The 14059-nt window shown below is 38.0% G+C and overlaps 1 protein-coding gene across 1 annotated transcript in view; it reads left to right on the plus strand.

The window, feature by feature from the left end:
- The window catches only part of ncor1 (nuclear receptor corepressor 1), a 92401-nt gene that overhangs the window by 26346 nt on the left and 51996 nt on the right, over positions 1 to 14059 (plus strand). Inside the window, 3 exon segments of the mRNA XM_020600558.1 lie at positions 90 to 268; positions 367 to 421; positions 963 to 1064. Coding sequence (XP_020456214.1) covers positions 90 to 268; positions 367 to 421; positions 963 to 1064 — 336 coding nt within the window.

The following is a 14059-nucleotide window of genomic DNA, read 5'->3' on the forward strand; positions in this document are numbered from 1 at the left end:
TATATATATATAGTGTGTGTGTGTGTGTGTGTGTGTGTGTGTTTTCTCTGAAGGAGTAACTAGCTAATTTCCTGGTCCATGTTCCACAGAACAATGAGAAACAGATGAGACAGCTGTCAGTCATTCCCCCCATGATGTACGACTCTGAGCAGAGGCGAGTGAAATTTATCAACATGAATGGGCTGATGGATGACCCAATGAAGGTGTACAAAGCCCGGCAGTTCATGAATGTTTGGACCGAACACGAAAAGGAGATCTTTAAGGAGAAGTGAGTTGTTTGTGTCTTGTTTTTCAGCACAGCATGTCTTTCACTTGAGCTGATAGTTTGGATTTGACACATGAATAACGGCTGATGTCTCTTTGCAGGTTTATCCAACACCCAAAGAACTTTGGTCTGATTGCATCTTACCTAGAGAGAAAGGTGAACTGCTGGTTGTATTTTCATACATGCCCATTTCTGGAATACAGTATATATCAGGATTTAATGTATTTGATATCATCTGAAAGAGTGGGTCTTTCATCCACCGCCCAAGGTCAGAAACACATGACTTTGGGTTCAAAAGCTTAAAGCTCACAAAAACCAAAGATCATTTTTTCATAGTAAAATATAAGCTTAAAATTTTTATCAGTGATGTAGTTGGGTCAAACAGATTGCAATGAAATATTTAACTTTAATTATTTAAGCATATATCATAATCCCTTTTAGAACTGCTGCTGATCTACTTATGTACAAGATATTTTTAATAATGAGCAGAAGTATTAAAATCTGCACTGTGTGGGTCCACAAAATCACCCATTGGCTGTATGCGTATTTGCTCTAAATGTGACTTTTTGATAACAGTAAATCCTTTCGGTGTGTGTGGTTTCTAGCTCTGGGAGATGGTTATTAAAATACTGTGATTTCATACTGCACAGGTGTAATACAATAATAATGTAAAATATGTTGCAATTTCTTGTTTCAGTGTGTTGCTGACTGTGTGCTATACTACTACTTAACCAAGAAGAACCACAACTATAAGACACTGGTGAGGAGAAACCTTGGAAGACGGAGAGGGAGGAATCAGGTAAATGAAAGACTTTGTTAAATATGTGTTAACTCTTTGTCCCTGGTGTGGCTGACAAGATTTCTCTCATTCGAATGCTCCTTGAAATTATATGAAAGTACTTCTAGTTGAATACACAGCATTAAAGATGATTAAGTAGAAGCTTAAGTTAAAAAAACCAATACAATGATGTGTCTAACATTTTAGCTCTGACCAAACTTTATAGAGAAACAGAATTATTTGGAAGTGTGCAACGGAAGCAACTGTCAGGTGGCTTTGAGGTGTGGTCTTCATATGCTGATTTTAGAGCATTTGTTTGGCTGACTCTATTGCCACATCTGTTTCTTCATCAGACTGACAGTGCATTTTGCGTGTGACAGATATGCTATGCTGCTGTTGAATTTTGGGTAAATGCGACATTTTGGGAGATCACACTCATAATCCATCATAGAGATATACACTACATACATCAATATGTTATTTTTTAAAAATAAACACCATCCCATAATGTTGGGAAACTTGGCACAGTAGTTACAAAAATGTGTGTACTGTGTCAATAATAATATTCTAATTTATTCATTTTAATTCAAGATTTTTATTTGCCATTTATGCATAAACAGACAGATTAGGAATTCTTGTGCAGCTCTACTTTGGAGTCAGGTAAGGAGTCAAAAGCCAGAAAGAGCTCTCAGTCTTAAAATGTAGGTTTATGCATAAATGGCAAATAAAAATCTTGAATCTAATTATGTAATACAAAAAGTTATATAAATTAAAAATGAGCATAATGTTGAAGCTGTTTAACTTAAGTCAACATAAATAATCTAAAGAAACTGAAATATTATTGTCCAGTGTAGCTTGGACATTAAAGAAAGGAGCTTGATATCCAGATGACTGTCTGCTTGATCCTCTTGTTATGTCTGCTGCATATGTCTCTGCAAAGATTTTTATTTCTATTTATTTATTTTTTGCCACAGTATCAAGAGTAGAGACAAACTGACTGCCCCTTCCTTTGGAGCCTAAATGATATAGTAACTGTCAAACCTGGAATGTGAACTTAGATGGCAAAGTGAAAATATGTTGTTTTACACAAATTGTTTTTCTGTACTTTAAATAGTTGTGGTCTTTACAGCAAAATCTAGTACAACGTTTGCACCATCTCACAACTCTGAGTTTAAACACACTAAATATTGCTTTCACTCAGTCTGGTGAATATTTTCTCCCTACTGGACTTTTCACTATTTTACTGATGCCATAGTCCATGTACTTGACACAGACACAAAAAGGTCTCTACATCTGTTGTGCAACACAATGAAAAGTTTGTGGACTGTTTTCTTTTCACAGGAGGATGTGGCAGGCACAAGAGTTCATGATTATGTCCTAAAGGTGCATTAACTAAGATTTTACACACAGTGTGATAAATCAAGTGAAAATTGCACAAGAAAAGGTGTCTCTCCACTATACTTCCCCCCTCTATGACACTGCTATTTATAGCCCCTTTGTTATGATTTAAGCTGCTTTACAGTGTGTTGTCAAAGCAACAGGTCCATAAATCAGCTCTACTTGCTGCCTAGTGAAGATAGTGAAGAATAGGACACAAGTAGTCATTTCAAACAACCAGCCATGGAGGAGCTCTCATCAATAAAAGTCTGAAGCACTGGCTGCCAGACTGAAGAGGTTGTGTTTTTTCACACAGAGGGAGTGGGACAAAGAGAAAAAAACAGGTTTAACATCAGTTTGGCTTTGCGAGATGGAGCGTGTTAAAAGCAGACAAAGGATTCTAATTCAGATGTGGCATCCTTTCTGGATGCATTACTACCTAAAGCTAATGTGTTTAGTGATGGAAAGATGAAGCCTCGTTGGAGCATCGAAGCTTTCCAGCCATTTGAAATAAAAAATGGTTCATGTGTCAAAGCGTCAAGTGACCACAAAACCACCTAGTGGTGAAAAGAAGTTACCACAGGAATTTGTAGAAATAGACTGAAGCTTTATGTTTGTTTATTGTTAGATGACTGAGAGCGTTTCTTCAAAGTATGAAACATCCCATGTGATTTGTAATAGTATTACCTCTCTCTCTGTAATGCATAATTTATTGACTTAAAAAATTCACATGTGACATGTCACTGTATACATAAGCTTTTGCTTTCAGAAATATGACTAGCCTAATGTGCCTCCAATATAGTAAATTCTAGGCTATTGTATTGTTATTGTTACCATAAACAAAATGTGCACAACCTTTTCTGTTAAACTGTCTCTAATGCATCTGTGAGAAAGACAGTTTCTGTAATTGTACAGATAGTCTTTAATATTTGCAACCCAGCATGGTCATGATTTTACCTTTGTGTTGAATTAATATGATTCTAATTTCAGAATAATTCGAGCTCTGTTTAACGTTAGTGCTTTGTATGAAATTAGTGGTAAACAGAGAATTCCATTGTGTTATCAAATTTATTTGTTGGTCTTCTAAGTCAGGGGTCCGCAACCCCCGGTCCCCGGACCGGTACCGGGATCATTTGGTACCGGGCCGCAAAGAAAAAACTTTGTGGTTAAAATTAGTTATTTTTCTTTCATCAGTCTTGGTTTGAAAAACGACTGTTTCCACCCTTGCCTCACTACCGCACTTGACTCTGGCACACCATTTTACGCGTCAGCAACACAAGCTAACCCTTTAAAAAAAAAATGAGCCAGAAACAAAATTCACTGGAGAGCTTTTTCAGGAAGGAATGAGGAAACGATGGCGATGGGAGAGCAGAAGGGTCACAGACTTCCAGCAAAAAGAAAGCTGCATTTAAAAGAAAATACCACGATTCCTAACTAAGTTACAGGTTCATCGCAACAGGTGATGCACAAGCTCCACACCTGCTATGCATAATTTGCGGTGACTGACTAGCTAATGAAGTCATGAAACCCTCAAAAATGCTTCGCCACGAATAAGTGCATCCTCTGATGTAATTATGCTGTGTGTTTTCCCTGTTTGGGTTTTATGACTTTTATAGGCTGGAATATGTAAATCGTCCTTTGATTTTTGTGTGCTCTGCAGCATCCACACTATGTTTTCCAATTATTGTGCGGATGCTATGCAGCCACACTCTTGTTTTCCGTTTTTATTATTATAGTTTATTCCGTACGTTTTTCGCTTCTCATCTTCTCCCACATACTTCAGTTAGAAAACCCATTCTGGTATCAAATTGTTCATCTTTTTAAGGACATTATGGCATGTACTCAACTTTTTTATAACTTTCATACTTTTTAATAAATTTAGCTTTTTTTTCACAAAAATTTTCCCATTGAAAATGAATGGGACGAATTTTCACATCTTAATATCTTCAGCATAGCTTCAGCTAAAACCACAATTTCATCTAATAACTATTCAGCAACTCTTCAGTTATTCATACTGTAAACAACTTTTTGATATGTTTTTATGATTTTTGCACAATTACCACTTACATTTTATGTCATTTCAATAGGTTCAATAGCCACATTCTAGAAGTTCTCAGTGTGTAGGAATACTCTTTTTTTCTCATACACACACAGACACACACACACACACACACACACACACACCCCACACACGCACACAGCCACACACACTCACAACCCTAATTGTTTTACCTACTTTGTGGGGACCAATCAGAAAATGTTCACATCTTAATAAGCTCAGTATACTTTCAGCTAGAAAAACCATTCTGTATCACAATGTTCAGGTTTTCCAGGACATTATGTCATGTATTCAACTTTTTATACAACTTTCATACTTTTTAAAATATTTAGCATTTATTCTGAAAAATTTGCCCCATTCAAATGAATGGGGAAATTCAACTTCAGCATACTTTCAGGTATCATCAGACTGTTCAGCTCCTCAAGGACATTCATGCTTCTATGCAGAATTTTTCTAAACTTCATGCTTTTGTAATATCTAGCTTTATTCTGAAAATCTTGCCCCATTCAAGTGAATGGGGAAATTCTACTTCAACATACTTTCAAGTCTGAAAATGTTCATTTTAAGGACATTGACACTTCTAAACTTTGGACCTTTTGAAATATTGAGCTTTATTTTGAAAGTTTTACCCCTTTCAAATGAATGGGAAAATTCAACTTCAGCATACTTTTAGCTATTTCAGGTATCAAAATGTTCAGCTCTTCAAGGACATTCATGCTTCTATTCAGAGGTTTTCTAAACTTCACACTTTTGAAATATTTAGCTTTATTCTGAAAATCTTGCCCCATTCAAATGAAAAGGAAAATTTTATTTCAGCAGGCTTTCAGCTATTTCAGGTATCAAAATGCTCATCTGTTCAAGGACATTCATGCTTCTATTCAGAATTTTTTTAATCTTCATGCCTTTGTAATATTTAGCTTTATTTTGAAAATCTTGCCTCATTCAAATGAATGGGAAAATTCTACTTCCGCATACTTTCAGCTATCAAAATGTTCAGCTCCTCAAGCACATTCATGCTGCTATTCAGAAGTTTTCTAAACTTCATATTTTAGAAATATTTATCTTTATTTTGAAAATTTTACCCCATTCAGATGAATGGGGAAATTCTACATTCAACATACTTTCAGCTATTTCGGGTATCAAAATTTTAAGCTCTCCAAGTACATTCATGCTTCTCTTCAGAATTTTTGTAAATCTCATACCTTTGAAATATTTATCTTAAATAAATTCTAAATTTTAAATTTTGCCCCATTCAAATGAATGGGAAAATTCTGCTTCACCTTACCTTCAGATATTTCAGGTATCAAAATGTTGAGCTCCTCAAGGACATTCATGCCTTTATTCAAAATTTTTCAAAGCATCACATTTTTAAAATATTTAGCTTTATTCTGAAAATGTTCCAATCAAATGAATGGGTAATTTTACACTCAGCATACTTTCAGCTATTTCAGGTATCAAAATGCTCAGCTGTTCAAGGACATTCATGCTTCTATTAACAATTTTTCAAAACTACACACTTTTAAAATATTTAGCTTTATTCTGAAAAGTTTGCCCCTTTCAAATGATTGGTGAAATTCTACTTAAGCATACTTTCAGGCATTTCAGGTATCAAAATGTTAAAGGCTCCCAGGACATTCATTCTTCGACTCTGAATTTTTATACACTTCACACTTCTGAAATATTTTACTTTATTTTGAAAATTTCTCCCCATTCAAATTAATGGGAAAATTGTACTTAAGCATACTTTCAGGTAGATATGCCTTTCAGGTGTCAATGTTCAGCATTTTATTAATAAGTTCAGCATACCTTCAGCTAGAAAAGCCATTCAGGTATCAAAATGTTAAGCTCTTCAAGGCTATTCCTACTTTATTGCATCTCATCCTTCAGATTATTCAACAAAGAACTTCAGCCATTTCTTCTCAACTATTTCAACAAGGAACTTCAGCCATTCTTTCAGCTGTTTCAGCAATTGATTTCAGGCATTTTCAGGACAATCTTTCAACTTTTTTTAGCATCCACATGTATTTTCGACAGGAAATGCATTTCTCTGGTTGCCTAATATAAAGTGTAATTGTTTCATTCAGATTACATACTACGAACTGACAAAGGTTTTTGTTATTGGAACCCTGCGCCTTCACCCGGTCCGCGGAAAAATATTCATGCATGAAACCAATCCCTGGTACAATAAAGGTTGGGGACCGCTGTTCTAAGTGACTAGCTTTGGACTGGATGTAAGGAGAGGGGAAAGCAGCTTATGGTATCAGTTTGAATCTTTCTAGACCCTCTAGTGGTTGAGCAGAAATTAAGTAGAGATGACATGAGAGCTTTAGATACAAAGAACATTGTTTTTGCTTTATTAAGTGTCTGGTACATTCATAGAATGGACCTGCCTGCAGGTGAGATCCATTTCTGTAGAAAAATTGCAAAGTACGTGGCTTTCTGTTTAAGTAGTTTCTGAGCTTATGATTGATAATTGAATGTTCACAATTAGTTCATGTGTTGGATCAATTATGTATTACTTTTTGCTGAATTCAAGGTGATTTTTGTTTGAGAGATTGGTGACAGATGGGTAATTTCCTATCAGTCACTTGATCTTAGTGAATTAATGTGAACATGGATCACGTTTGATGATCCATATCAGACTGTTGAACACCGATAAATACCAGGTTGTTGGTGTGCAAGCAAAAACCAGTTCAGCATCTGTCGTGCATTTCTTAACATGTTGTGACTGCCTTCCGGTGCCGGCACCGATGGCAGCCTTGGTTACTCACGCTCTTGTTTTTGTTGTTTTTCTTTGCTTTCTTGGTCTTTTGCAACTCATTCCAGATTAACAGTTCTTCTCTGGTAAAAGTAAATATCGGACAACTCACACCTTCCTCTGATTTTTTTTGTGAACGAAGAATGCTGTATGGACATTCTCCTTCTGCACATACATCACCAACAAGCCCTGGTTTACAGCCAGACTCAAGCAGCTTCCTCATGCCAAAGAGGAGGCTTACAGAAGTGGGGACAGGACTCTGTACAGCCAGGGCAGGAACACTGATAAGGGAGATCAGAGCAGCAAAGAGAAGCTACTTTGAAAAGCTGAAAGCTCAGGTTTCAGCCAACAACCCCTCGTCTGTGTGGGGGAGCCTGAAAAGCATCACTGGCAAGCCCCAAAACAACCAGGCACAGGGACAGTTTCTTTCCCCAGGCTGTCACTCTGATGAACACTTGACCCACAATAGTATAACTAGACAATAACCCTCAGCGAAATACCTGTAAATATACATTGTACAGACTTTTCAGATCCATACAGGTCTCTTTTTTTAAGTACTCCATTTTTAATTCTACTTTCCCATTTCACAATGAGTATTCCTCGTCTGTGTGCATTGTTTACTGCCTGTTTATACTGCTTTTTTGCATTGTTTGCATTGTTTGTTGCTTGTAAATACTGCTTATTTTATATTACACAGCCTTGTGCTGGTTTACTGTCTACTTGCCTCTTGCATGTACATACACATCGAGACCTGATGTACCAGAGTCGAATTCCTCGTGTGTCCGACACACCTGGCCAATAAAGTAGATTTTGAACACAGGGTTTCCACATGTAGGTCACTTTATTGAAAAACGGTCTTTATCGTTGTTTTCAGGTCAGTTGTTTAAATGGCTCCAGTGCTTTTTCCAAACCATCTTGTAGTTGTTGAGATTGTAATGAATAATGTGTTTTTGCCATTTGAGTAAGGTACATCAGGATGGTAGTGGCTTACCAAGCTAGTGGTATGACTTACAGTAACTGCTGCAGCTCGAGTGAGTGGAGTGAGTCATTAGAGAGGGAAGAAAGAGGACAGCAAAAGCAGGAGCAGTGGAATGTAGGATGAGTGAGCGAAAAAATTTTCAGTAAGTTTGAATTGGTGCTGACAGCTTTTCTGTTTGAATATGTGCTGTTGATTTTTTTTTTCTCAATTTCCTCTTTTTTCTGTTTCTCTGAGAGAGAGAGAAAGAAAGCCACCCCTCTCTGGAACAGCTGAATTGGTACAGCCCAGCCATCTGACAGCCCAAAACAACTCACTGCTGCTGTGAGTGCCAATCAAAGAGAGTACACAGTAGGGATTACCTTGAGTGACCCTACATAGATTAGTGCATGCATGTGAGATGGACAATTCTTTGGGCGGCTTAAGCGGCCTGATGACACGTTTTCCTGGAATATGTGTGATGGTACGTGGCTCAGCAGCCCTTCTAAGGAGCTCTGCTATGGTGCTGTCCTGCCCCCTCTACTGCTATCGTTACCACTGCTATGGGAGCACTGGAGGGTAAACTTGCATTTGCAATACCAGTAAGCTGTAGGTTTTCTTGACCAACAAATGAGCTTGCAGGTATGTCATTAGCTTTCAAACCAGACTTTGCTTTTGATTGCTACCACATCCAGTTTTTTTTACCTTCTTCTGTATCCTGTCTATTTATTTATTTATTTATTTATTTATATGGCAGTGTCGTGTTTTCTGTTGCTCTTTTGTTTGGGATGTTTGTTTTTTAACCTTCATGTTTACCTAGCTATTTTAGGGTAGTTTCTCTAGGACATGCAGACAATATAACATTTCAAGCCAAGACTATAGTCATGTACATATGTATTTATAATACAGGGTATGCATTTCTGACATGACAAATACAGGAATTTGATTTTAATATCATAGTTTATGGTGCTGATTTTATCGGGCATTAGGGACACTGACAGCTTTATAACATTTCTTGAGGAAATGTGCCTCAAACATTGAAGTTTGTCCCCCCAATTGAACCTCATTAACTGCATGTCTGATCTAAATGAGTATTCAGATTCAGCTTGTGAGATCACAAAAAAAGACGATAGTAAACATCGGTACTCGCAGCACACTATCTTCTGGAAGCTTACACAGGCCAAGGATAGACGCTAATATTTTTAAGCACTGACCCCACGGGCTACCAAGCGCATAAGTGAGAAGGTGAATGCTCTTGATCCCAAGAAAGCCTACACCACTCCATAGTCGGTGTTCACCTTCAGTTCATGGCACATCACTATATGGCTTGTCTTTGTGATGGCTTTAGCAAGGGCTGCTAGGTATCTTGTACAGCCTGCTTGTCCTGTTTCCATGTTGTCAAGTTTTGAACTGTAAATTTGGTGGCCAAAGTACATTTTTGGTGGCCCAAATGTAAATGTGTAAAAACAATGCAGAAAAGTCCCTTCAATAAATGAAAAGTCATTAACCGAATGAAAATACTTATTTGTTTAATCTGAAAACCCAAGTTCATTTCTGTATGTATATTCTGTCTCTTAGTTCAGTCTATTTTTTTGTTCTCTCCCTCCCAACTTTGCCCGAGTCAGTCACGTCTACAAGAGAAACATTACAAACAGCATTTTTGACTAAAAAGCCATTTCTATTACATGGGTAGAATGAAGATATTTTTTTATTATTTATGAGGGGCCTACAGAAACACCTCGGAGAAGGGAAACTATGTCCAAATCTCTGACAAATAATACACTGAGCGATCACTCGTATTTTGCAACCAAATTTATTTAAGGTGCAACTGACTTTTTTAGAAGGTCGCATTGGGTGCAATTGCAAAGTAAACAATTTATACACAGTGTTCTCACTATCTCATGAGGCAGAGACTTCAAGTTCATGACAAGCCATCAAGCTCAGCGGACATGTGTGTTAACGTGTGCACATGTTAATACGTCCAGTGGAGCTTCAATGCCATTGGCTGAAAATACAAGGGTCAGCCCCCTTTTAACCTATGGTCCTGTGTATGCTGACATCATGGTTACTTCTGCCTACTCACCACTACTTCCTTAAATGTTTGGTCTGACCAGTGTCTACATTATGGTCACATGGATTCTGCACTTGCTTGTGTAGATGCGCTTCCTTGGTTAATAAGGGGTATGTAGTAATATGACTTGGTAGGTAAAGAGAGAGAGTGCTCTAACTTAACAGTTTTTCTTTTTTTATTGTGTGAACACAATGTTTGGATATGTTAACACAGATTTACTTTGTGTAAATTTTAACACAGCCTGCATTTACACATGATTAGCTCAATGGCTTGCCATACCAATCTGTCAATTGTGTCGATCCACACGTCATCCCTGGACCCCTTTTTACGCTTTGTTTATTTTTAACTTTGGCGCATTTGAAAAGTAATTGCCACAGGCAGCTGTTTAAATCGGGTAGATCACCTCTTAGTCTATTTATGTGTTGGAAACTTTTTGCTTGAATTCATCACTTTATACTTTAGTTGAAATATGATAGACTAATCATCATGACCATCAGTGTCATCGTTATGATCTTGTTGACTGCTAGGTTAAAGAGCACTACAGTGACTACATAAAAATCTACTGGACTAGGTTTCTAAGTTGAAGACATTTCACCTCTCATCCACGAGACTTCATCAGTTCATCAGAACTCATGCATTGGATGAGAGGTGAAACGTAAAAAAATCTTTTGAAAATTTGAAATGGTAACATTTTTAATCTATGCAGACATTACTGACATAACTACCAAAAGAGATGTACACTCTCAAGGAGGCAGAAAAGGCTTGGACTTGTTTGCTCCACACCTGTTTTGGAGAGGTAACTACCTTGATTTTCTCATATATAAGCACTCATGTTTACACTCTTCATGCTGGCCTTCATGAAGGCCTATGGCTGAAACACATCAGCCATGATATTCTAATAAAATATACAGATGGGTGACAAAATTAAAGGAAAATTCAATAACTCGTCTTTGCCAGGATGACAGTGGCCCTATCTATAGGACACGAGGATGTCACTGAATGGTTTGAGTATGAAAATGATATGAATCATGTGCTGTGGCCTTCACAGTCACCAGATCTCAACTTGGGTGAACACCTATGGGAGATTTTTGGATCGACATGTTAGGCACGGTGGCACAGTGGTTAGCGCCGTTGCCTCACAGCGAGAAGGTTCCGGGGTCGGGCCCCACCCGGGACCTTTCTGTGTGGAGTTTGCATGTTCTCCCCGTGCTTGCGTGGGTTCTCTCCGGGTGCTCCGGCTTCCTCCCACTGACCAAAGACATGCAGCTTAGGTTGATTGGTGTCTCTAAATTGCCCATAGGAGTGCGTGCGTGTATGTGTGGTTGTTCGTCTATGTGTTAGCCCTGCGATGGATTGGCGACCTGTCCAGGGTGTACCCCGCCTTCGCCCGATTGCCGGCCGGGATTGGCTCCGGCCCCACCCGTGACCCCGTTCAGGGACTAAGCGGTAGAAAATGAATGAATGAATGAATGTTAGGCAGCTCCTCCACCACCAGCATCAAATGAGAATATCTTTTGGAACAGTGGTGTTCATCCCCCCAGTAGAGTTCAGAGATTTGTAGAATCAATGCCAAGGTGCACTGAACCTGTTATGGTGGTCCAACACCTTACAGAGACACCTTGTGTTGGGTTTTCCTTTAATTTGTCACCCGTTGGTATATACGTAGCTCTGCAGGCATTTTTTGTTTGCAATTTCCTATTGCTAAAACATGAGTGAGAGATTATTCTGGCAGCCAAAGGCAGGAAAGGGGAAGTCTGACATGTGGCTCTGTCATTTCCTAAATCAAACAGGACTTGTGAATCAGCAAAAGAGGGGGGAAATTAAAACTCTCATATTCAAGCCAGATCAGGAAAACCACATTGCCGCATTAACTTTTGAAGAACATCTGTGTAGAGGCTCACACAGCGTGGGAGAAGAGGCAGCAATGCCATAGCTCTCTGACCACCTCCAAAGCAAACATGAGTGATCCCAGGCCCAATCAGAACATCATCTTAATGAAGGGCATGTATGGGGAGAAATAATTTGCCCTAAAACTGACTGGCCTCCTATACTAAAAGGTCACTGAATTGTTGAGTGCCCAGAACATGCTTTAGAGACTGCTGCAGACAGGTAAGGAGTCAGCGGTTAAGTCTTATTCAAGTTTGTCCTGTCTGCATACGTCAATCTGTAATGTGAACTCTGTGTGCAAGACTTTCCTTTAACAAGTGAACAGTACAGCTGCATCATGCTGTATTGTAGAACCATCTTACCACCAATGTATTACTACATGAATATTTATGCTATTTTAGTCTACAATTTACTAAATAAATAAGGGTTAACACACTTGTCAAATAGATGCCATCATGTGTAGAAATTCTGGCAGGACCCCTGATCTGCATCAGAAACTAAATACAAGAATACAGTAGCATTTAGGTAACAATCTTATTGAGAAATAGGCTGTTATGAGTGATTCCATCAACTGCAAATCAAATTTTCCACTTTAGCCTATGATTGATTTAAGGGACATGAAGGCATGAACTGAACAGCCTCGTAGAATGTATATGGGCTAAACTTAATTAATATAGCATCACAAGCAGTTTTCTTTTTAAATCTTGTAGATTAGATTTTACTAGTCATATAGCCCCACTCCTAGTAGGCAAAAATCTCTGATTATTGACTGCCTCTGCTTAGAGCTGGTTAGAACAGCCACTAATTGTGCAAGTCAGGAAATACGGTTTTAAAAATGGCTACTATCCGAGAGCAGCTAAGGCTGATTCTGAAACTGCTTGCTGTATGTTGTCCAGAATATCTGTATGCATTCTGTCTTCCTTCTCTTTTACCTTCCACTGAGTTAAGTACATTCCTTGGCCCCATCTGGTACCAGCATGGGATGTTTGGCTTGGCATAGCCAGATTTGTTCCAGCACTTTCATGGAACAGACAGGAGGAAGCATTCTGTGGTGTATTGCACCCTCTATGATGACAAAGATTGTTGCTCTGTCCTCAGTCACTCTCTGACCTTTTTTCCCCCCATCAATTTTTGAATTATGTTTTCTCTCTTAAGTAAGTCTTTGGCCTTGTTTTTCTTTTTTTTTTATACTAAGGTCAAAGTGTTTATTTGTTATATGCACAGTTAGGAAACATGTTTCCCTGTACAATGAAATTCTTACTTTGCCGTCCACATGAATGCCACAAAATACAAATGAAATATAAAGTAGATAAATAAGTAACACAAAATCTAAGGCACTTTAAGCAGCAAATGCAGCAATGTAATAAAAATATATAAGAATATAATAAGAGAATGTGCATGAGAGCAGCATGTGCAGCAGTCAATGTGCAATTATGCATGTGCAAACGGAGAGTGTAAACAGCACAGGTCGACAGTACATGACATATTTCCTGGTAATACTAAGATCATCTTTTATTTGCTACTTTTGTAGCTGGTGCAGTAAGACACAATATTCATAACTAGGATTATGTGAAGCCTTTTTCTCTTTGAGAAATTTAATGAGAACAGTCCATGGCCACACAGTGCCATCATTTTGATTTGATTTGATTTGATTTATTCTTTCAAGCATGTAAAAACAGTTGATATGACAACACACATAATTTTACACATAATCCAATATCAATTTGCTTATACATGCTTGAATGGAGTAGGAAGAAGTCAGACTTATCCAGTCCTACCCCATGACATCATCTTACCATCATTGGTTTGCAAGCAGTAAATGATTCACTTCTACTCACACAAGTATTATGCTAAAAAAAAAAAATTATAAGTGTTAACATTCTTAAATCACACAAGGAATCTACTAAAA

This window comes from Monopterus albus, unplaced genomic scaffold (genome assembly GCF_001952655.1).
Source record: "Monopterus albus unplaced genomic scaffold, M_albus_1.0 scaffold47.1, whole genome shotgun sequence".
NCBI classification, from domain to species: Eukaryota; Metazoa; Chordata; class Actinopteri; order Synbranchiformes; family Synbranchidae; genus Monopterus; species Monopterus albus.